This window comes from Trachurus trachurus (assembly GCF_905171665.1).
Source record: "Trachurus trachurus genome assembly, chromosome: 16".
Lineage (NCBI taxonomy): Eukaryota > Metazoa > Chordata > Actinopteri > Carangiformes > Carangidae > Trachurus > Trachurus trachurus.
Genome location: NC_139902.1, coordinates 17653652 through 17679713, shown reverse-complemented (window position 1 = coordinate 17679713; position 26062 = coordinate 17653652). Strand labels below are relative to the sequence as shown.

The following is a 26062-nucleotide window of genomic DNA, read 5'->3' as shown; positions in this document are numbered from 1 at the left end:
CACATTTTTTCAATGAGACCTCTCAAAGAAAACCCATATCACCTTTTAATGATCATATTAAGCTCCACAAAGCTGAGAGCATTAACCCCTTGCATCAATCCATCTGCTGCAGAGCTACTCCCAGGGCAGGCAGACTGCATCCATTACCTCAAGAAATCCATCCCATACAGGAAACGGTTTCACAGCGGAGGATAAAGGTCACTTGATTCATGGCTTTGCACAGTGGCTGTCAGGAAAACCCATGGGTCAGATAACCATCGCTCCCATTATGTCGTTAATTCACAGTTCGAATGCGTGGCCGCAGCATAAAGAACGTGATGTAGATGAGCGACAAGCGGCTTCTATCTGTCAATCTTCAAGTCAGGGGAGTCGATTTTATCCTTGGTCTCCTTTTATCCTGCTTGTGTGAATTTCTGTCACCTTCCAGCGTTCTCACTGAGTATCCTAGAATACCCATAAAGCCTCTCCAGCATCCTTACACAGGGTGCACACAGCTCAAAAACACCCCAACGGTGGTTTTGAGAGGTTGAAAGAATTGCTTGTACACCTTGAAGCAAATTTAAGTGCTTAAGCGTGACTTCAAGCGGACAATTTACACAAATGAACATGTGAATATGTGTGTAAACAGTAGAGCTGCCTCTCAAACTCCTTTCTCCTCTGAGCCCTGATCTCCCTCCTCCTGTTTCCGTTTAACTGGTTTCAGCTTTAAGTCTCCAGATTCTGATAATTTCCCCCTTAATCCCTTCAGAGGAGCACCCCGCTTAACTCTCTAATTAAGTCAACGATACACACATACACCAACACAGGATAAACAGCGCACACACACACACACAGCTTGTAGCATTCAGTTATCTGATGCATGGACAATTGGTGGTTGCTGTGTGTGTGTGTGGCTACTGAGTGTTTGTGTGACTGTATTTCAATGATTAAGTCCCAATCAGGATGTTGTTATGACGACACATGCATTTTTAAGCTGTTAATCCAGGATTATTCTCCCCTCCGCTCATCTCATTACCGTCGATTATTAAAAAACACATACAGGCACACATGCATGCACACACATACACACAAATACTAATTATGGGTTGGTTTCCCTGGAGACTGAACACATGCTGCTAGGGTCTCTAAAGATAGCTTGACATACAGGTAAAGAAAAAGAAAAATCTGCTTTACATAGGAAGGCACCTTTGGCATTAACTATGCATATAATGTGATTTTTTGTGTTTAATGCTATTTTGACAAATAGAATATAAAAAGGTCAAACCTTGTAGATCTGCGACAGCATATTTATAAAAGTCTAACTATTACTGTTGTTGGCCTCTCAGAGAACCATTTTGGCCTTTCACAAACCGATTTTCAGCACAGAGCGGCAAAGAATGCGAGCAAACAGCGAGTGTCCTTTCCCAGTGATTGAATGTGTGTCCTTGTGTAGAAACTGCACTCCCCTCTCTCAGCGAGTGGAAATTTTCCTGCGGTGTCGAGGCTGATGTACAGGTGAGAGAATGGCCAAGGATTCTGCGATCACCTGAGGCTTTGTGTCCACTATGGCCCACTCACACTAGGTCAGCTCAGAATAACCAGAGAGGGCTGACCGCTGATGCTCACTCACCCCTGGAGTCATTAATCACACAGCACTGCAGATGAGCCACATGGACACACGCCATAACACACACACACACACACACACACACACACACACACACACACACACACACACACACACACACACACACACACACACACACACACACACACACACACACACACACACACACACACACACACACACCCAAAGTAGAAACACGCATAGACACTGGAGCCCATTTTAATTATGAAGTCAAATGCTTGATGACAGCAAAGCTCCAGGTAGCCAGTCCTGAAGGCCTGTACTCCTGGTGCATTATCATACACAAAACATCGCAGACATGAATATTTCTGAGTAAAACCCAGTTCACAAATAACAACACATCATATCACGTTAAGCTAAGATAAACCCCCCCACACACACGCAAACACATGGACACAGGATCCTATCTTTAACTTTCCTCCTGAGCTGTATTTTATGCTCCTTAAAAATAAACACGCACTATCAGATCATGGTATCTGGACCCCTGTGTTCTCAAACAGGCCTCTCAGCTTGGAGCTGGGCCGCTATCATGGAGCAGCATCTCAGATAACGTTCCCATTTACCGGTTATGAAATTCTTCAAAGAGGGCCGCACAGCCGTGGTTGTCTGTGGTGTGTTGTGTTTGTTAACAGGCGTGGTGGATGGAGAAATATTCTTCAGTGGATGTGTGTTAAAGCATGCATGTCACATGCAACAGTTCCTCTCCCTCTACTAAAGGCATCTGGGGAGAAAATGTCAGTTTAGAGAGAGGAGGGGAAAAAAAGAACTTGACTTGAGAAAAATGTTTTCCAGGCGCAAAAAGAAACAAAAGGGTACAAACTCAATTTAAAAATGATTTTATGCCTGAGAACAGATTCTGATTAAATTTAAGGCAGTCAAAAGCAACAGACACATCTACAGTATGGACTGTATATGTGTTTTTGTCATTTGGAGTCTTCAGTCTGACATCTCCGACCTGAAAATGTAGTTTGTCATAGTGTGAACTATATCACATGGTGAGTGTTTTGCTGTTGGTTACAGAAATATCTTCAAACGTTATAATCTTCTTTGTCAACAGAAGGCAGCTATGTGTAGTTGTCTACATCTCAGATGTAGAAACTCAGCCTCCTCACCTTGCTGCACTAGATTATAAAAATATACAAGTAAGTGAAACGCATCAGTCCATTATTTTGCCATGTCATTACACTACGTAACCCCGTTAGAGAATTTTAAAAGGCTGGGATGCGATGTGAAAACTAGCTTTAAAAAGGCTCAGTTGCCAGTTTCTCCGTTCTGAAAGGCTTTGTGCCAGCCACTTTGAACAGTGGGGAGAGAGGAGCGCATACCGCAAAAGTTAATGTCAAATTCTCTCTATTGTGTCTTGTCTCGTTGAATCCAATGAGTTAAGAAAAAGGGAGAAAACAAAATCCAAAGCATGGAAACAAACTGAACAGCATAAAAATTCAAGCACTGCACATAAACCTGGACTATAAGACCTCCACACGTAAAGATAGATAGTCACAGTTTTCTAATAATGCCTGAGAGGAAACACTGCTGTTACTGTTGCTGCTGTTGCATCTAGGAAGAGCTGAAGTAATTAATGTTCTGCCTTTGTGCCTTTTTTGTCTGTGTGTGTGTGTGTGTGTGTGTATACATGTGTTGTGTATCTTTGCTTGTAGAGACCATGCGTGGGTGTGTATAAGGTAGAAGTACTCAAAGATGTTTTGCTTTTGCTGCAGTGAGAAATAAAGCTTGAAAAACTTTCTTTTATCGCCGTCATCCTGTCAAGGTGATTAAGGGAAGCACCTCCCTTATATGCACTTATTTCACCAAAAGCATCAAAACAAATGACAGAGAGAGATTGAGTCGACTGCAGTGTTTAATGCCACTCTTTCTGTGCATCTCACTTTAAATTTCATCTCTGATAAATGGGTGTGAAAGGATAACCAGTAAAAAAAAAAAAAAGGCACTTTAGAGAGGACACGAGAACACTGAAACTAGAGGGAAGCATAATGGAGAGGAGTGAAATCATAGAATACAAATAAAGGGAGGTGTGCTCAGTGCTCCATGGCTGCCTCTGCATCGTCCTCCTCATCATCACTACAGGGTTCATAGTCGTCATCCAAGACAGGCTCTTCCTCCTCTCCCTCCATCTCTCCTCCCAGCTCGCCGAGCAGCTGTTCCACATGGTCCAATATCGGCTGGTCATCACATCTCAGCTTACCGTACAGCTGTGGGAATAAAAAAAAGGATAATGCAAGTGTTTAATAGGGGAAGTACAAAGAAAGTAGGTTACATAGCAAAAAATGCAGAGAATGCAAACAAGAAATAAGATATGGTAAGTAAAAAGCCCTTGACAGAGGGAAGCTAGTGTATCACTACAGCATCAATTTAGAGGTTTAAAGTCTCCAAGTGCTGGTTAGCCTGCCTGAAATACCCAACAGCGGCTCAGCTGCGTTCTGTCAGTGAGGCAGTCACGGCTTGCAAGACGCTGGTAAACAGTTTTTGTCTTTCATTTGGCAAATCAGCACATTTGATACACCATTCATCCACACAGGAGACAAAAAGACCATTTATCTTCTTCTTGCCTTAGCGACATGCTTGCGAGCTCACACATGCGCGTGCGCTCACACACGAATACACACAGACAGAAATGTATCCTAAAGCACATATGATTATGTGCTGTACATGTGCACACACACACACACACACACACACACAATCAAAGTTGTTATCTCAGTGAAATATGCCGTGAAAGAGCAAGATAAAAAAGTCCCATCCTCAAAGTAGCCAGCAGATTTATCTCTGTAAAATACGCTGCTTGTGTGTAATTACTGAACTGAAAGTGGAGCTGGTGATAAAACTACTGGGGCTACCATTTAGGACAGAAAGCATAACACAGTGTTTCTGTGTCTGCATATACAGAGTAAAGGGAACTGATACAGCAATTTATATTTATACTTTTCTTTCCAGAAACAGAACTAGATGGGAAAAAAGGGTGAGGGGGGGTGCTTCATATGATCTAGGAATATTATTCTATTTGGTCCACCAAATGCAGTTAACAGACAGACACACACACACACACACACACGCGTGTACACACATTCACTTGAGCTCAGGGACAATAAGCAGCTGAGTGCCATCATTCTTACTAAAAGTGTAACGAGGCCAGAGGAGTGAAGAAGAGTGTGTGTGACTGCTTTGCCCCGGGACCAGTCTCTAAGCAACAGCAGGTCCTGACAGGAGACACGCAGTCCCACGGGAACTCATTTGGAATGTAAGAATGTGTCGTGGGTGTGTGTGCGCGTGTGTGCGTGCCCGTGCGTGTGTGTAGGGTTGTGTGTATATATTTAAGTGGATGCTGTCTCTGCAGGTTGAAACTCCAGGGAGGTGGAGCGTGACCCAGGTCCAGGCGCAGGGTCTGATACTGGGTGAGAGTCGACCCTCTCAACCTCCTCCAGCACCAGATACACACACTCACATACACACACCAACACTGATTGTCATTCTGCCAGTGTCACCCTGAAATGCCTGGAGATGTTTATCCACAACGAGGACTCTGAATAAAAGTTCACTTTGCTTTAGAATAGGCTTGGTTCAATACCCAGAATAATTGCACATTACAGCCTTGGGTAAGAGGTGGAAGTTCTCTTTCATATGAGTTGCACAACTTAGTGACATAATGCAAGAAATATAGTGAACATGTGCAAACGTGCTATAGAATAGAAAGGCTACCGGGAAATCGTATTAATAGAGTAGGTGATGATTTTTTTAGTACAAATCGATAGCATAGTGTGTCTGCTGGAACGGGGATGTGATTATTCATTGTGATGCTTTCAGCTAGCCAAACAAACACGAGCTATTCTTTACACATTCTGCACCGAGCGCTGCTGAGATCAGCACCGCCATCACGAAAAAAAACACAGGCATTTCTCATTTACAACAGCCTATGTTTTCTCTTCTCACTTTCACAGCCCACAGAGCTGCTTAGAGAGGGAGGGAGAGTGTGTGTGTGTGTGTGTGTGTGTGTGTGTGTGTGTGTGTGTGTGTGTGTGTGTGTGTGTGTGTGTGTGTGTGTGTGTGTGTGTGTGTGTGTGTGTGTGTGTGTGTGTGCGAGCGCGCACGCGTGCCAGTGTGTGTAATCGTATAACTTTTTCATGGTCCACTTTGCTCTACTTTCAAGGCCCAAGTCACAGCCCAGAGCACACTTGACCACTGCCATAACAACTCTCTCCCATACACACACAACATATTACACACACAGGGGTGCATGGACACCACTGTTCTCGCTGTCTACTCGCGCCTCTTTTTCAGCCCCAGAGAACGGTAACATCAGTCAGTCAGTTGGTCGGTCAGTCGGTCCACCGCTTTGGTTCAAGTCTGAAATTTTGCACCGACGTTCTTATTCCCCGGTGGGTAAATACCGCTGACTGTGGTGATCTCCTCACTTTCCCTCTTGCACCAACAAGACTTTGACGTGACACACCCTGACAACTGTTGACAATTTGCCACAAAGTTTGGATACGAAGGTTTTAAATCCTTTGAGAACATGTTCTGATGATCCTCTAGTGCCACCAGCAGGACAGAGTCTTCACTCATTTAACTAAAATACCTCAACATGGTTGTACTGGCAGGAACATTCATGGTTTATGATATTCTGATGATTTTAGTGACCCCACCAGATTTTAATTTAAAGCAGAAATAAGCGATCCGGTGGTTTTGGCTAACTTCTTATCAGCCGATGGAGTTAGCAGTCCCCGCCCTCGTCCCTACGTCACCACATGCACGCGCATCCCTTGGCTGCACACACAGAGAGGACTGCCCCTTTATGCCGTTCTCTCTCCTCAATGGATAAAGGTTGTAGGATACAAGGAAAGTTTTCTCCTCGGCTTACAGCAGAGCAGAGTGACGGACAGACCCGTGTTTCGGACCAAACACTCTATATAAGTGATTGCTGTCGGAAGATATAACTATTTAAGACTTATAGTAACACAAATATTCCGTTTACTTCTGCTTTAAGTGTGACCAAGTGAGTGACATCTCCATCAGCCTCAGTTGAGCTCTGGGTTTGGTGCTAGTTAGCAGATGCTAGCTTGCTCACACACCAAAGTAAGAAGGTGAACAACATGATCAAAGTTCAGCTTGCTAAACATCAGCATGTGAGTTTTCTGACACGAGCACTGCAGCTGTAGCATAACTAGCATGGCTGTAGACTCTAGGTCTTGCCAACACTCACATATAATGGTGGTGAAGTATGCAAATTTCTAAGATGACGCTGTTCCGCATACTGGACAAACTGTTCAAGCACATTGTTCAACTCCTGTGTGATCTCCTGGGAAATGACAACTTCCTGAACAAGAAAACCAATTTTAAACCTGCGATTCCTCCCTGAAGTTTCCAGACATTCAGTGACACGACGTGGCATAAATCAATGTGGCAACGGTCACTGTGAAAAAACTTCTGCAGAGAACAGTTGGCAAGTTTGACTTGATGATAATGACAACGTCTCCAATTCGAGGCAACGGAAATGAAAAGGCCCGGCGGAATTCATACAAAACAGTATTAGGTTCGCTTCAGGTGCACAATGAGCATTGTGTAAGTGCCTCTGGAGCTGAATGAGGTCGAACCCTTTTTATGGTCATTATAGTGCAGACAGCGACAGCTATTTGTGGTATTTCATACTGTATTGGTAAAGTTTCATTTTCCCTCTTATTTTTTTCTGCCCAGTCCTATAACTTTAAAACAGTTACATAAAAATCTGACGTTAATACCTTCTTATATTTATTATATGGTCCAGCATAGATTATCTGTAAATGCTATCGTTTGAGAAAAAAAGAAAGAAAACAAAGGGTGTGTGTGTGTGTGTGTGTGTGTGTGTGTGTGTGTGTGGGAAGGGGGGGAGGGTATCTAATGTAACCTTTTTAGAAGAAATCATTCTTTTTCCCTAATTTCTTGGAAGAAAGGATGAAAGAAAACCTTTTCCTAGGACTCATGGCTGAATAAAGACAGGCTGATTATGTGGTGAAAGCTTAATCACTCCATCATTGTTCACCTTCTGTTCCACATCTATGCTTAACTTCCCCTTTCATTTTACCTCTTCTTTCATTTCATTTCCTACTGCCTTCATTCTCCAAGCTTGTCTCCTGAACATTTTCCCCATCATGTACTCTGTCTTTGGCTTTATTTCGCTCAGTCTCGTACACTCTCACCAAATGACCTACCTGTCAAGGAGATAGATACCACTTCATACTTTCACATCTTATACTTCCACTTGGACACACACACACACACGCACAGACATCTACTGTGGCAGAATAGTGCCAAAATCTTGCCCTTGTCTCTACTTCTCTGTGTATCCTTAACCCTGCTATCCCCACGCCCTTTTCATAGACCATTAGTAGCATTCATATTCGATTAGACAACAATAATTAGATGAATTATTTCAACACATTTCTTAAGTTCTCCACCTCACTGTCATATCAGCGTAGGCTGCACACACTAGCAGTGAGGGTAACAGTGTGACACTGGCTGGGATTAGAACTTCTTGAGTGTGAACGGGGCATGTCGCTTGAAGTCACAGGCACACATACACACACACACACACACGCAGCTTACCACCTCAGTCCTCCAGTCACATCCTTGGTAGGGGAAGGCATTAAAATTACATGACAAGCAGACCTCGGACCAACCTTACCCCACAATCCGTGCTCATGAGATACCCTTTCAGCCACATCAAATAGTAAAGCTTTTGACCTCCGTTTGCCCTAACTGCCTCTGTGCACATTCATGCAGGCACTCACACACACACACACACATACACATACACATACATATATATATATATATAACACTGTCCTCCGTGCATATACTGCGGATCCTTCTTCAATCGCACCCTATCTGGCAGAGACTCAAATTCCATTTCACGTCCGGTTTACTATTGATTTTACCCTTGCCACTATTCAGCTACACCCCCTGCACACACACAACCACACACACACACATCCAATCTGTTCCCCTCTTTCATTCTCTTGTCCTCTCAGCCCATCCAGTCTTTCCTATCATTCCTTTTTAGAGCATGTCAGAGGAATGCAAGGTGTGTGCATGGTTGTGTGTGTGTACATGTATTGATCAGACAACAGATGAATAATGAAGACGTTTCTTAGCAAATAATTAGATATGCAAGTTGGCACTCTCAACCATAATTAAATATGTGCATCCACATAAGGTGCGCCTACGCATAACAGCATGCTTTCTCTCACTGTCTCACACCCCCCCACACACACAGACACACACACATACACACAACCACACGAAGCACTAAGTCATAAAGTATGCAGAGAAGTGGACTGGCGCCAAAACAAGCCATTGGGCTTTGAGGCCTCATTTCCATGTTGGAGCCCATTTTAACTAGCAGACTGACTCATCGTTAATAATTAACACTCACAGTGACGCTCCGAAACAAAGCTCTGATATAAACATAGGAGAATCTCACAGATGTGTACACATATACTGTATGAGCAAAGGCGTTGAGCTGAGAAATTAAGGGCACTACAATAGGGGCTGTTTTTCCCCCACAACCCAGCTCACCTTTTCAAGGTCTTCGTGCATTTACCTTTCACATTTATTCTGCGCCTGTTGCTTCACTCACTCTACAAAGAAACTATGCTGTTTACCTGTCACGCTCTGACGCCTTACCCAATTCTTTTACCAGTCTCTCTCTTGCTGCAAAAATGGCTAAGTACTTAATTCCCTCCATTTCTCAATTCCATTTTTTTTTTCAATTTGTTTTTTCTTTTCTTTAATAAGTCTCACCGCAAACTTGTCAGCTGAAATCTATATGTGCTTTGCACTCTTATTTTCCCCCCTCATTCTTCCTCTTGGCAGCTCAAAGCCCACCTCACTCTTGTCTCAGTTGTGGACATCCCCAGTGGATGATGGTTAGACAGGCCTGTCACTACACTGCTGGCCAGAGAGACACACATCAATATATTGCCACTCTGCTTCCCCTATTCATCTGTAGCGGGACACAGAGGGGCAGGAGAAGCAGAGGGAGGATGGGGAGGTGAAAAGGAGAGGAAAGAGGGGGGGGAAATCGGAGGTGGGGCCTGCCATCCTTCAGTCTGTGCTGTCTGATTTACAAGCCTATTGGATTTTAGACTAACATGAATCACTGCTCCATAGAAGCATTGCTCCCTGACAGAATGACAGAATGAATGAGACACATCACTCCGTGCTGTGTGTGTGTGTGTGTGTGTGTGTGTGTGTTTGTGTGTGCGTAGAGGGGGATGGAAGAGAAAGAGGGGTATATTTAAACCTCTTTGAAACCGTACAAAAAGACATTTCGGTGGCAACAATGGAGCTTAGTTAGGATCCTCTCATGTTCAGAGTGCTACATGCTTCTCTGACAGGGACTGGTCCTTAGGGCTCTATTATCTATTGCAACAGTTTACTGGATATAACTAGCTGCAGCCACAGTTGCAGTGCACACAGTGGTGGACTAAGTTTTCCAGTCATTTACTTTACATAAAATCTACCAAACTATGCTACAAAAATGCACCATCACAAGTAATAAATGGCGTGTCTAGCATTTTGTATATTAAAGTATGTTATTGTTATTGGGAAAATGTTAAATTAAAAGTACTTGATGGAGAGGAATGACCCTTGTGAGTGTTATCATACATCATAAGATTGCATTATTATTCATGCCTAAATATTTAAACTCTTGCAGGCTGGGGTGGCCATTAGAATACAGCCAATGGGGCTTCACCTAACGATTATTTTCATTATGAATTAATCTGATTATATTCTCGAGCTATCTAAAAAACAGTTACACAAATAATGAGAAATGGCCATCAGAATTATAGCTTAGAATAAAATCTTCAAATATCTTGTTTTTTTTCCCAACCAAACATAGTGCTTTGAGTACTTGTACTAAATTAGTTCCTGTCTTCGTCAATAAGATGTGCTTTTCTTGGCTGGCGGGCAGATATTATGAGGTTATCTTGACTTGAATTACCTTCTTAGCGTTGGTCAGGTACGATCTGGCCGCCTCCTTCAGCGCCTTCCACTCCTCCAGCTCATCCTCTGTCACTTGCCTTCCTTCTCTTTCTTGCTGCTCCTTCGCTTTCTCAAACTGGAGGTAGCACACCCAGCCGGAGAGATACCACACCTGGGAGGCAGAGAGAAGATTCGGAGAGAGGGGTTTAGGGGGGGAGCAGGGGGCGTGAGATCCAGGCAGACCGAGAAAGCGTTCTTTGTTGCAGTAAGTGAACAATGACAAGGGAAACAGATTTGTAACCCTCACAGAGCGTGTCTGCATGAAATCCCACATCCATCTTTGACAAACAGGTTTCACAAATGTGACATGGAATCACACTGATACACACATACAGACACACACACACAATCTATCACTCACATAATAACTGTCAACCCGATCCAATCCTGATATACACTGTACACATTTACGAATGCTGCATGAATGTAAATGCACATGCTGCTACAAACTGTAGCCTCACAATTTATTTAAACTAATGACTTGCGGCTTCACCATTTTACCACCTGTCAATATATTTTTTAATCTCTATAACAAAAGTTGCAATTACTTTTCAGAAAATGTAGACAACATGATACAGTAAAGTGAAACATAAATTTCCCTTAGGCAAATACCTTCTTCCCATTTCAAATAATATTATACTTCTGCGGACTATATTAACCTGCTATTCAATAATATGGGGACATTTTTTATATTCTCTGTGAATTCTGTTTCTTTCTGCATGATTTCAGTTTTGCACCATAAAATATTTTCTGCCCAGACAGAAGTCGAAGAATAAGAGAAGTATGACACTCCACTACCTCGGAAAGCAACATTTGTGGGCTAACAAGCTAACTTTGCCTTGACTCTTGTTTCTTTCGTTCCACTGTGGTAGCTTACTTATTTAGCTTTTAGCAAGGAATTGTACATCACCACGGCAACTTCAGCTTCACACCCTACCTGCCCCAGAGCAGGTTATGCGTAGGAAAAATAACTGTCAATCACTATTACTATCACTAAGCCATGTTATGATCATCTTAGAAACAAACAAACAAAAACAAACATTAACAGATGTATATTATTAAATGAAATGTTGCAAATGTGAGACACGCAGAGGTGAAAAGTGTTTATTAATGCTTTAACAGGTAGTAGTGAAATTTTACCAGATGTGATTGTTCCCTGAACAAAAACATTTATAAATGACAGGAAGTGTAGATGACCAGTAATCAAAAAAGAAATTACTGATGCATATTGATGTTAAATGAGTGGTTTGTCGAGCACAGTTTTGTCATTTGTGAGAACACGAGACAGACAATGTGAACATAAAACCCTCATATTTAAATTCTAGTTGGATGATAATATACTATATATAATTGCATATTACTTTTGTGGCCATAAGAAAAATATCTGCACAGTTGAGTCTGTGACATTTACATTTACTGAGTCAGGGTTCCTTCAAATATCATGTGTTGGAGGTCGACTAATAGTGGATTTTTAAAGGCTGATTTAATAATGATAGTTTGGAGCAGATTGGCCAATACCACACGAAAAAAAGCACCTTAACAAGTTGATGGTTCAGACAGCTTGGTCAGAGTCAGCACAGTCAGTAAGTGAGTGACACAGCACATCAATTAATCATAGTAACACCTTTTGTCCCCAGCAGTCTGCCGTAGAAAAGACCATGGCAACACAGACGGCTCAGCTATAGAAAGCTCTGCCTCTGTGATATTTACATATATTTACTTCATACGACTGATGAAGGGTGCACAGCCATTGGCCACTCTCAGGATCAGGATTATAAAACGTCCTATGTACTATTTAATCGGTTTAGCCGTTTAATCTGACAACTTCTATAACATAGGTTCAGGTTCCTCATTTCCAGACTATTGTGATATTTTAAAGAGGCCACTTTAGATCCAACCATGTGCTGAATATTTGGCAGTTGAACCTGGCAACAGCTGGATTATAGTGGACCGACAGAAAACAACCTGTTGCATGCTTGTATATTTGTCATAATCTTTCTTGGCTCACTGTATTCATAAATATTTGGTATTCATTCTCTCTGTGAACAGCTCTTAGGAATATCCTAACAGCAGATGTGGGAGCATCTCTCAGTTCACGAGAGCACCATGTTGAGTTAGGTGTTAAACTCCTCTTAACTCGACTCAAAAACATACAACCTTATTTTGAAATAATCTTGTTGCAGCGGAGTTCAGTGAAGAGAAGAATATTTTTAACTGCAAGTCAGTGTATTGGAACGAACCACAACCAGCATGTTCTCTTTCTTTCCCATTCACACCTTTTTTTCTTAATCACATTCACTGTGCAATGCTTACTCTTCCACCTTTAAACACAATAATGTTCAACTCCCAGTGAACTTGGAGGTGTGTGTGCGCCTCTCATCTAAGGCCAAAGATCACCCACCCACTGTTCTTCAAGCACCAAAATACGAACATTAGCTTTATTCATTATTCATTGAGGGCAGAGGCAGTAGGGACCTGCACCTCTGCCAAATCAACCATTTAGCTAACAAACACATCCAGGCATGCCACGCTGAATTCAGAATCGCTGCTCCGTATGCTGAGTGGGAGGCTACCCCCTGCAGCCACACTTATCAGAACAACAGCAGCACTGGATAAATGTAGTAATGTTTCAGAACCAGCAGTATGACATTTTTATCACTAAAACATTTTCTGTGAATGCAGAAAAAATATTCAAGTGTATATTCAAGAGAGAAGGAGTGAAATCAGGTCACTTAAATTTCTTCTTTTTTTTACCCCCTTACAAGTGAGAACCACTGCATGTTTTCTGCTATAGCGAAGGGCTGGAAAAATTCTTTACAGATGGTCCACTGTGAAATATTTGTGGATGTGGTGAAGACGGCTCATGCATCTGCACTCAAAATTAAAACATGAGAAAGCTAATTAAGAACTTCAGAGAATCCACTCTACACTCCCGCAACCCCAGACAGAAGCACTCATAATAAAATAAAATGCTGTCAATCAATTCACGAGGACTATTGTCGTCTCAAAGTGAAGGCACATCTTAGTTCCCATATGGTGCTGCTGAAGGAAGAACAAAAGCATCATGAATCAGTGGAATACCTTTGAAACAAGATTTGCGAGGAACTTGCACAGTTGTTTGTGCAGACTTAACGTTATATAAGTAAGCCTCCAACTTGGAGATACGCAAGCGAGCGAGGAGGAGACAGAGGCGAGGGCTAACAACTTATCTACCACACTCAAGACAGCAAATAAGAAGGAGGAAAAGTGAGACAAGGAGGGGAAGAGAGAAAGAGAGGGAGAGTATTATGAAGTCAAATATGTCAGACATTTCTGACATCCCAAATTTAACTTTTGCTGCATAGCTTTGATATGTTCTGACAAAACATTTTCTGACCATTACCACTGGTGAGCGTACGCACGTGAGACTGGCTGTGGGCCCGCTCAATTCGACTGTCACAGCTGTGCGTCTCTAGAGCAAGTTTAAAAGTTCAGCCCCCCGATGACTGCTCTCAATCTGTCAGCTGAGGTGTGTGTGTGTGTGTGTGTGTGTGGGAGTCTAAGCCTGAGGGGGAGTGGGGGGGTTGCGGTGCTGCCGTGCTCTTCTATCTGACACTCAGTGGCACACCTTCGCTCTGTCTGCGGCTGACAGTGAGGATTCTGGAGCACGCTGACAGCACATAGTTCCCACTAAAGCACAGAAAATACTGCCATTTACGCCACTCTCTAATAGGCACACACACACACACACACACACACACACACACACACACACACACACACACACACACACACACACACACACACACACACACACACACACACACACACACACACACACACACACACACACACACACACACACACACACACACACACACACACACACACACACACACACACACACTCTCAAACAACAGCTCAGCATAAGCAACTAAGTGCTCAGGTTGAGACTTTCTCTGGTTGTCATGAAAGATTCGACTTGTTCTGATCCAGGAGCGGTCACTGCCTCGTAATAATAATAACAACACAACATTAAACTGCAACACTTAATCATGTGCATTGACAAATAACAACAACCTGAGCATAGAGTCTGGGCAAGAATTGTTAATTAGTCCGGACAGCCTGAAAAATGTGTTCATGTTAATTGATTTCTTGCAATCCAGGGGGAGAGTGCTTTGTTTCTCTTTTGCATTGACCAATCAGTTAGGGATAACTGATTAAGATCAAATAGCGGTTATCAGGAGCTGTTGATTAAGGTTTCTGTACACTGACCTACGTCTGGGTTGATCTCATGCACACACCATTTAGTGTTGCCATTTTTTGGCTGGAACAAGCCAACCCTATAAATCATGAACGTAGCTGACTGAGTGAGTGACTGATGAGGTTACAACAATGATTCGTCCGTCTCGCGCTGGAGCTGGAGATGCTTTGGCTAGAACGAGCAGTGTTGCCAACTTGGCACCCAACTTGGCACAACTTCTCGTCTTAAACTTGATGTGGGTGATTTTTGTCAGATGATGATGATGACGTTCTAAGATCGGGGTTATAGCAGTGCAGAGCAGCAGCTTGGAAATTGCAAACATGCAATGCAAATAGCCCACAGTGCGGTCCAGCTACACGCTAAGGTTTGACCTGGCCTTATTCATAAAAATATCTAAGCTGCTGCCTATGTCGGTAGTTGACCTTCAGATTTTTAATCCCGCCTACAAGGCTCAGATTGGTCGTTTGTTTCTTCAACCAGCTGTCAGTGAGCTTGACACCAAATAAATTGGTATCTCTGAACACATTTGAGACGTGGGCATTGATTCAGAGTTCTGTTGCCAGGCTGGAGACGGACATGCTGGAAATACAAAACCAGATTAACTACTGAAATCTTGCACGTCTGTCACTCTAAAAGGGAAAGACAGACACACAACATTCCTTCAGTTCTCACTCAAAAGAAATGGAAAATAAAAAGATGAAAATAACATAAGTGCAGGGCACGCTGGAGACAAAAAAAAAAAGAAGAAGCTGTGACCGCATTTCATTTCTTACCTGGACAACCTCATCATCCTCCTCCAGAAGCCCCTCCAACACATCTACAGCCGTCTAATCCAAGGAGAGAGAAAGAGAGAAGAAAGAAAACAAAATCATTAGATAACAGTTACTGTACACCAGCTAAATAATTTCCTGTTTAAAACATACATCAGTGCTTGCATATGTCTTTTCGTGGATATAGCCACTAACCCACAGACGGACAACCACACCCAGGCAAACGCGCAGATGTTGTGCATCTCCCAGGCGCCTTGATCAATCAAAGTGATCAGAGGGTCTGATAAGCACCAGGGGCCAGTGTCACACACACACACACGCACACAACATTGTCAATACCAACAAGACAACAGACATGGCCGTCGATAGGCACACTCACCGGTGCTTATCGGGCAGTCAATAGTCACTTTGGCTACTCTGTTCGATAGCCCTTTTAATGCATTTACAGACGTTGGTAGTCAATATATTCAGAGGATACGCCCCGCTCCGTAGGACGCATGATAAACCTCAAGATCAACCTGAACCACCGTGTCTATTTCCCCTTTTACACCGTTTTCTCTAATTTCCTCTCTGTGGTGTCCTGGAGAGCGAGCTTGAGGTCTCAAAGGAGTTTAATGTCAGGTGACCTTTGCCGTAGTGCGTCACCATATGGGGTCAGTTTCTGTGGGAAGTTTCTATTACAGAAAACAGACCTTGACTAAAGTAGGCTGTGTGTTTGTTTTGCTTTACCCCTCGCCTTGCGGATTCTGTGGTTGTGTGGTTCTGTGTGTGTGTGTGTGTGTGTGTGTGTGTGTATGTGTGTGTGTGCGAGAAGCCCCAGGTGATGATATATTGATTTTTGTCAACTTCAGGTTGGAGGCGACTGTTAGCCAATCACCCGTGGTGAAGGGCAAGAATAAAAGACACGCACGTACCTCTGCATGCACGCTAGCACGCACGCCTGCACACACGCACATGCACACAACCCCACAGTCGCACACAACAAAAAAAGCTAGACACAACAGTGAGCACAACAAGCAGCACTTGTTTCTTGTTAAGGCAGTCTTATTAGCTGGAGAGCCTCCTCCTTTTTTCTCCCCTCCCGCTCTTTGGAGTTCTCTTCTCTTTTCATTAAGCCTGTGTGGTTCCGGTGGCGATAAAGAGGTCTGTTGCCTGGGTAGGCTGAGTGAGAGCCAGGTTAATTGAGAGTATCTCGTTAAGAGTGTGCAAATGTGCGTGTCGGGGAGTCAGTTGATTGATTGCTCGACCAATTATCAGTTGAAAACCTATTGTCCTTAATTAATTAATGACTGATTAAAAACACACAAACAAAAACACCTAATCCCAGCTGATGATGAATGGATTTATGCCCAGCGTCAGAATTATCTACTTGACTTTCATTGTATCACACCAATGTGACAGACTCACACCCTCGCATGCACACAAAACGCACAGTAATTCAAGCCAAGTGCTAGATATAAGAGATAGGAGCAAAGATCTGTCTGGGTATTAAACAACTGATAGAACAGGCAGTTTTGGAGCAACAAAAATAGAACAAGAGATATCTGGGAGCCAGGATAAGTGAGCAATGATATCGTCTCCGACTGCACTCCTTCCTAACTACACTGGTCAACCCAGGGGCGAGTGATTAAAGATTCAGAGATTCTTAAGCCGCTTCACGCTCTAAACAACAACAAGATTAATATTCTCACGAAGATAAGAACTACAACGAAGGGAAAAAAAGTGAGAAAATTGGACGGGAAGGCTATAAAAGTAGTATCTTATTAAACAATGTAAAACTGGTCCATGTGTGGTGGACCAGTGGTGCAAAGCAAAGACACACGCACACACAAACACTACAGGCACCACGTACATGTTGTCCTCTTTATTTCAAGACACGTTAAAGGAAAAAAAAAAAAAAAAGCAGCACTCTGGGGAGGAACTAATTTATAACGGCCATTGTGTGTGTGTGCGCAGTTTGTGTGAGTGTATGTCTGAGTCTGTGTGTAATCTTCAGGCAATTTTGTTTAACAGAATCATTTTACCGGAGCGCGCAGCACAGACAGGAGAAAGACAAATCACTTTACAAGCGAGGGCAACCCGTATCTCTAACACACAGAAACTCATACAACTCATACACACACACACACACACACACACACACACACACGTCACGCACAAACAGGGACGTCTACACTTAAGTAAATAAATCCTAGGCATGTCAGTGCTAACTGTACTTCCAAGCAACATTGGAAAGCACAAGCTGTGCTCCATCCGGAGCTAAATGCAAGAACAAAATTGTTAAATGAAAAACATAAAAGCAAACAAGAATGACAACGACAAGGAAAGTAACTACCCATCAGCTACCGTGACAACTACACTGAACAGACACCTTAATGGCTGCCAGGGGAGGCCGTCTGTCTGTTTGTCTGCTATGTGGCATGTGAATTAGTGGTAGTGATGGTTCATGGTGATGACAACGTGTGTATGTGTTCTCTAAGGGCTGTGCTGTTCCGGCAATGCACACTATTTAACCAATGAAATAACATGTCAGTATAGACAATCAGTAGAGCAGAGATACTGATATTATTTAATTAACTGCTCGTGGTCTATAAAATGTCAGACAAGGCTGAACAATGTTAATTCCAATGTTTCTGAGTTCAAATTACACAAAGAGGAGAGCAGCAAATTCTTGAGTTGGAGAAGCTGGAACCACAGAGTTTTATTCTTTTTTTTTATAAACAACTGCACTGGTTTGATCAATAAAACATCAGAAAAAGCATGAAAAATATCCATCACACATTGCCTCAGTGATACAGTACCTTCAAAATCACTTATTTTCACCCATCAACCAACCCAAAAATAACCCAAAGATATTCATTTTACATAGGCAGAAAAACAAAAAGCACCAACTTCTGCCATTTTAAAGAATGGGGCCGGGGAATGTTTAGCATTTTTTTAAGCATTAAAAAATGACTAAAAACAATGACTCGACTATGAGAACTCTTGTCAGTCTTCTATCCATCAGCCAATCTCTTAATTATGTAGTTGTTTCAACACTACAGAGAGTGCTTATCCTTAAAACAAATCCTCAAGCAGCTGGATGATAATACCTACAACAGTTGTCGCACTTTTGCCGCTTTCAAGCACCTCTTATGTGCTTTTTCTCTATTTCTATTACAGCTGTGGGAATCACAAACAGATTTGGCATGCATTGTGTGTTCCTCCTCAAGAACAATCAAAAGGGAGAAAAAAAAAGACCTAAAGAAGCAATTTTCTTCCATCCCAAATTAAGTGGCATACTGTAGATCCACATCGCTGCAGAAACAGGGGACTGAAGAAGACGTGCAGCAGCAACCATGCAACTGATATTTTCATGAATTCATTAACCCACTATCTTAAGGAGCGTCCTCACTGCCAGTGTGCTTAGAAAGACTGACACAATTACATACAGTTGGCACTTTTAGCATCAGTTGATGTGATTGTTTCCACAACCCTGACCCTCTAGTATGGGTAACACATCTCTCATAAAATACCCACTTCATCCAGGTATTTGACTTCCATGCTGAGCTTTTTATGTGATCTCAGCTTGCAAATTGAAAGGCAAGCTCTCCTTTCAAAAAGAGACACTTTGAAAGTCATGGGCCTGACAGACTTTGCGGTTCAAACAGTGATTTTTTTTTTTTTATCCAGCGGTGACACTATTATTTATGTGCAACCCTTTCCTACACTGGGTTCATTTTTGATATTGAAGAGGCTGCCCACTAATGCTAAATATGCCTATGAATCTGGTAAATGAGAAATAAATCATCTACCTTCAAATAAATAAAGGGGGGGGGGGCACAAGGAGCTCTGTCACAGAACAAAAGTCATATGCTAAGTCATATTCTTGTTTAGCATCACCTTGTGATCATAAAAAAATGGAATGCTATTCATTCACCATGGGCAACCGCTGAGGAAAAAAATCCATTATTATAGTATTTGTATGACTCCTCTGTCACCACCATGCACTACCTTATTTTCTTTTCGACTAACTACTAACAAATACCTAGCACCCTGGCAACCTACCCAAAGCAATCACCTGGTGTTGGCCCATCCCTAATTTACTTACATTTAAAGTCAAAAAATATTATACAGAATGCATATGGCCAAACTTCATTCATCAGACAAAGAGTAATTTCCAACTGAGATAGAAGAGTGCTTTTTCCACACTTCTGCTATTCTTAAGTGAATTGTTACCAGAAATAGTTATTGACTCTGTAAAGCTACAAAGAAAACAAAAATGACTTTAATATGTTTCTCTAGCAAATATATTTTATCAACATTTCAAAGTCTTGGCTCAGTTTGGAAGACCAAACAAATTATTGGACAGGGAATAAAAATGCAGACAAATGGTTGTATGCTGGCATCCTGCTAAGAGGGGAGCCTCACTCTACACACTGGAAGCACACAACTTTACGCAGGTTTTAGAGTTGTGAATAGATTTACAGTGCACGGGGAGAGATAGCGAGCACAAAAGTGAGTGAGCGTCTGCGTATGTGCGACAGAAGAGCAGAGGAAGGAATGAGACGAGAGGATGTTCCTATCCAATTCAACTAAGTCCCAGTCGGGGAGAAATGGACAGAATATTCCTCTCTACTCGCACCCTTTAACTCAATTTCTGTCAGGAGCTTTCAAAAAGCAAATAGGACCAAAAGTTTGCGCATGGATGAGTCTATGCATACACGTATGCACAGGAAAAAATATATCCAGGTTATAAAGCATTCAGAAATTGATGCAGTTTGTTTGGGGCTTGATGACACCAACAGGAGGATGAAGACAAACGACATGTCAGAAACTGTGGACCGAGACGTTGTCATTTTACTGATACACCTGACAGCCCGACTCCCACAAACACACACAAATGGCTCAGCGGCTGTTATATCATTTGTGTGACTGCGTGTGTGTGTGTGTTAGGAGGGCACATGTTCTCATAGCAGAACTGCTGTTGGTGTGGCAGCAATCACAGAAAATGACTTTGAGCGTTAATGACTGTTAGGGGGTTTTAGCACTGAACTGGAGCTAGTGAGCCACTAAAATCAAAGCCATTAATACTGGAAAGTGATGAGTGATTTAGTAGACAAGGGCACTGTATCACAGATATGGCAGCAATTCATCAGAATAAAGGTTCCATTTTTTTTTTTTTTCATTCCCTCTCCCCATTCCTCCTCCTCCCCTGTGTGCCCCCATAACCCCGTCCCTCTCTGTAAATACCACTCTTCAATTATTGACACTGAACTCTGGAGGGGATAAAGACCAGGCACGGCCTTCCCACCTTCAGTGCTATTCGCTAGAAAGGAAAGCACACAAACGCGTGTACACACACACATACAAACACCAGGCCTCCCTCCGACCACGGAGCGTACACGGACCAACAACAGCAGACAGTACGAGCACAACACACAACATACAACATTTTTTTACCTCGTATTCCTCAGACTCAATGAGCAGTTTGGCTGTGGTGATCCGGGACTCGTACGGAGGGACTTCACTCTGGAGAAAAAGGAGCAGATCATCACCTCTGCAGTGAGTGTTTACAGATGCATCAACTATTATGATTCTTTCCTTCGCCTGATAAAAACACAATATAGCTCCAAGGTAAAAAATAAATAAATAAATAAATAAATATATGTATGTATTAGCTATGTGGCTGTTAATCACAGTGCACGTATCAAGAGTGCAGAGCAACATTCTCCGGAAGATAAACATCATAAACAGTCATATGCTGCCACTGGGATTTTTGTATTAAATCATCATCAAAACTGCTCATATATCACATTTAATTAGTTATGACTGAAAATTCAAGTAACATTTATTATGAGCTATTTGGTGCGCATTTCCTCACAGAACACCCGTTTCCTTTTTTTTTTGGTCGTGTTCCCTGTAGTAATTTGCTTAGTTTATCCTTTAGACCTTTTTCTAGTGTTACCTTGCTTACCCTGCTTTTATATCTGCTTTCTCACACTCTCACAAAGAGGCACGTTTGTGAGCGCACACACACACACAAAGGCACACAGGTTTGTGAAGTATTTGTTCCATTTTTTTTTTTTTATTATCCCTCGTTTCATTATCTCTGACTTTTCATCTCCACTGGTGTCCTTATGTTTGTGCTCAGTGCAAAGCACACTGTGACAATCCCGTTAGTTGAAAGTGCTTTATAAATAAAACTGGGATCTTATGAGGGCTGGTTGCTGTCAAAAAAAACAAAAAAACAAGCACAGCTCCAACTCACCTGCACGCCTTCTTCTGTGCTAGAAGAAGCAGCACTCTGTTTCTGGGCAGGAAGCCACAATCCAACGCCCTTCAACAGGTATTCTTTCCCTTCCTGAAGACGGCAAAACATTTCAATCTAAGGGTGTGTATGTATGTATGCATGGAAAACTATTGTTCACATATACACAAAACAAACACAAATCAACAGCTGTAAGAAGTGAAAAAAAAGATGAGTTAAATGGGTTCATGTGTTTTACATTTACAGATTTAGTAGCATATAAATGCTCTGTAGCTATCAATGACCTCTGGATCAATCTGATATCAATGTTGTGTATTTTTGTTATAATTATCATACCAAAGTATTCAAAAAGAGAATGTCTGATGGGATGTTGGCTGCTGGAGCCAGCCTGACCCCTGCAGATTACAGCTAGTATTACAGATCCACCTCAGATCTTCAGTATCTCATTGTGTTTGGATATATAGGAGCGCAAAAGTATGATTTTCAGACAGTCTTGGGTTTCCATTGCTGACACCATGGAAACAGAAAGAAGATGAAGTGAGTTTTACCAGTGGCAGGCCTCAGGATTGAAAATAAATTTACAGAACATGAAAAGGAAAAGTGCTCTTCCACAAACAGAGAACTGGCTATTACCAAGACCTGTTTCCCCTATGTCTTTACCTCCTACATGAAACTGCTGAAACCTCAGGGAGGTGGTTATTATGTTTTTAAATAGTGGTGTCTAGCCAGGCTACCCAGGCTAGACATCACTGCAGTTATTGCACATCTTATACAACAACAGATGAGAACTGTAAAAAGGAGAAATGAATGCGTTCTATTCAACTAAAAGACACTTTGGTGACCTCAAAGAATATCACAAGGGTGAGTCGAGCACTTAAAAGTTCTCTCAAAATGAAAATGTAGAAAGGTTTCTCTCAGTAGAAAGGTTTCCCTTGAACTGAATCAGTCTTTAATCACAGCTGATAAAGTAGCAGCATTTTTAACAATAAGTAAAAAGAAAAAGTCTTAGTATCAAGATTTGCTGCACACTATGCAGCTTTACAAAATGGACTGAACAGGCTGCTTCTTCATCTCTTCCTCTTTATCAGATGACTGTATGACCTCGGTGATCTGCCTGGTAATTAACATTCCTATCAGTATGACCTGTCTGTGTATGTGTGTGCAAATGTAAGTGTCCATCTGCTGATTAATGGCATACAATTCAATTTGCTCAGAATAATTAACTCAGAGGATTCCTACTTTAATATGGTGATAACTCATCCTGAGTATGTGTGCATGCGTGTGTGTACTGACCTGGTTTCTCTCCGTACTGAACAGGTAACTAGCCATGAGCTGCAGAGCCTCCGGGTTGTCATGGTGATACTGTAATGCTCTCTCGATGAACTCTCGGCACTTGTCTGCAGCTCCCTCCTCCATGCTACACACAAACACAAAGAAAGACGAATCTCAACTCGTTACCAAGCAGTAACCTTAAAGGGAGGTTGCATGCGTCCGGAGAGTGGCTCTGCCTGCATCAGTACCAGAGGTCCGTCAGGTAAATCTCAGCGATGGAGCAGTAGGCTACGGAAACATCCTTTGGTGTGGGAAGCTGAGGGTCCTCTTCTGGTTGGGCGGCTGCACCGGCCTGAGCCTGCTTCAAGAGAAGAGGGAGGATGATTTGAAAGTTTTCAAAAGTTTGCCCAAGCATATTAAAATCAATAGATAATAAAAATGCTGATTTTTTTTTCTATTAAGTCATCTGGTGAGCAAAATAGCTGCATAAGCTCTGTTTACTTCCACAGAAAATCTATCTCAACAGGGCTTTTTACAAAAAAAAAAAAAATACAAATAACATTTTGGCTTGTCACGGTAGAAAAAGTGCATGTTGTTTAAATAATAAAATGGATGATGGCAGCTTCAGTTTCAGTGTCCTGGTATTGTGCCAGCTGGCGCACAGTCACACTGTCATGGCTTAGTGGAACACTTCAAAGTTATGAGTAACACCTGTGCTTTTCCTCCTATAACAAAATGTCTGCTTTGGGGGGAAAAAAACTTTTAAGATTTAATTATGTAGAATAGCTCAAACTTTGTTTTCTTTGTTCTATGCATTTGTTACGCTGTGTCAAGGACTTTCATTCTATTTATTATTAAATCACAGTTATTTAAACAAATACCAGCGATAAGCATGATTGATCGAATAAATGAATGAAATAAATGAATGAATGAACATCACAGCGAGACTAATGCGAGGCAATATCGACAACACCTTTGCCATTAGTGTCACTATTACAAAATGTCAAAATAAATGTTCTCCTTTTCCTAACTCTTTTCTTTATTATTTTCCTGTTGACTGTAGAGATATGCTTTCTTATGCTTTTATTTGTACTTAGCTATTACTGTTTTATAAGATGACACATTATCTTGTCCTGTGTGGATTAAAATACTGATTTTTATTTGAATAATTAATTGATAAAATGTCTCTACGGTTGAACAAGCCGAGGACAACAAAAGAGTAACCAAACTCAAAAGGAAAGATATGAAAAAGCCTCTGAAAACATCACAATTCCATGTGTCATGTCAATGCAGTAAATTATCTACAAATTGGAATAAGAACTCAGCATAAGATACAGGCTGTTATCACACCTTTTGTTATTTACTTTATTGTTCATGATTTCTGTGGTGCCTTCAAGATACCAAGGTATTCTTTTTAAATCCAGCTGTTATTTTTCTGTGATTTTCAATTATTTCAGGGCTTAAGTCAAAACCATAACCATGAGAATGCACTGAGTATGTCATTCATTCAGATAGATTGGCAGATATGCATGCACTGTCCAATAGCTCCCTCTTGTGAACATAATTAACATCACACTAGCATTAATGATCAATACATTAGCATTTCTCTCCTAGCTGAAACAAAACATCTATAACTAAGTATACCATAATGTGGGTGTGAGTGTGTATGGGTGGGCACTCACTGTGGTCTGTGATTGTTTTTCCAGCGCAGACAGTAAGACCTGTATTCCTCTAGTGTAGAAGTCCACAGCCTCCTGCCCTGTGTGGATCTGTCCCAGGTACATGTACTTACTGTGGCCTACATCTGGGCTCTGCTCCACTGCACGAAGAAAAACTTAAGAGACTGGGTCAAGGAAGCTAAAATCATCACTGGGTTAAAACAGTATGGAAAACATCACAGCCACAGTGTTGCTGTGAAATAACTGAATTATTGACACGTATAATTTTAGGAAATACTTTAAAGGATATTCCCTTGGCTTTCTGTGTGTCGCCTAGTTCGGAGCAGATATGTCCCAGCATATCCAGAGCTTGCAGGTTGTTGGAGTCCACATCCAGGGCCCGTTGACAGAAAAGAGCAGCCATCTCAAAGTCAAAACTGTCCATGCACTCCTCTGTCTGTACAGTACAATAGTACATCACATGACATAACAAACATGCAGCAGATGTCAGAATCAAAAACATACATTTCAGTGACACAATAGATCTGAGTCTCTGTCTTAGTTATCTTGTCGGTCTGACCTTCTCTAGTAGTTGTAGCACAGAGTACGTCTCAGCTGTCTTCTTCTTGGCTTTGTCGTGCATCCTTACTTTCATCCTTTCCTGAGGTGACAATACGGCGAATCCTGCATCTGTTGTAATGAAGGAAGAGGACAGATAACGGTATTGTGGTCTCATTTGGTTTCCCCCGGTCAATCAAAACATAGGGCAATATCAAGCACTTATTGCCTCAGAGACTGGTATTCGTGTGGTAAATAACTAGCAAAATTATAACTCACTGAACAACTTACCGCGGTTCTCTTTCCTCTTTGGTTTATTTTTCTTTTTGCCTTTAGCCTGCCCCCCCATTCTGATAATAAATATTCCTTATAATATGACAACTTCTACCTTAAAACATACTTTTTCTAAAGTGTGAGTCTAAAGACACGCGTGTAATGCAAGTGTAGTTGATCTGAAGGTGCGCAATGCGCAGGCGCTGGGCACTGACTGGGTGGCTGCTACGGAAAGAGATAGTGGACATAATGCCTGTGGTTCCGGAATAACCGTTCTCATATTGGGGGACATAAACACGATTTCTACGGCCCAGTGTGTTACATATTTGCTTTTCAAATGTCTGCTCTTAGATTTAAATAAGTCTCAACATCAAC

General features: G+C 41.9%; 1 protein-coding gene across 2 annotated transcripts; it reads right to left on the bottom strand.

The window, feature by feature from the left end:
- Positions 1 to 3467: 3467 nt before the first annotated feature.
- On the bottom strand, positions 3468 to 25871 carry LOC310998891 (uncharacterized protein). 2 transcript variants are annotated; one of them, XM_083989142.1, is made up of 11 exons: positions 25706 to 25871; positions 25437 to 25546; positions 25168 to 25313; positions 24881 to 25034; positions 23447 to 23559; positions 23220 to 23343; positions 21927 to 22019; positions 21119 to 21187; positions 15680 to 15733; positions 10623 to 10775; positions 3468 to 3837 (listed from the first exon to the last, which is right to left on the bottom strand). In XM_083989142.1, the coding sequence occupies exons 1-11, from the start codon at positions 25761 to 25763 to the stop codon at positions 3664 to 3666; spliced, it is 1248 nt and encodes a 415-aa protein (XP_083845268.1). In that variant the 5' UTR covers positions 25764 to 25871; the 3' UTR covers positions 3468 to 3663. The 2 variants fall into 2 exon arrangements, with proteins under 2 accessions (XP_083845268.1, XP_083845269.1); XM_083989143.1 differs by having other exon boundaries at positions 23447 to 23556.
- Between the last annotated feature and the right edge of the window lie 191 nt (positions 25872 to 26062).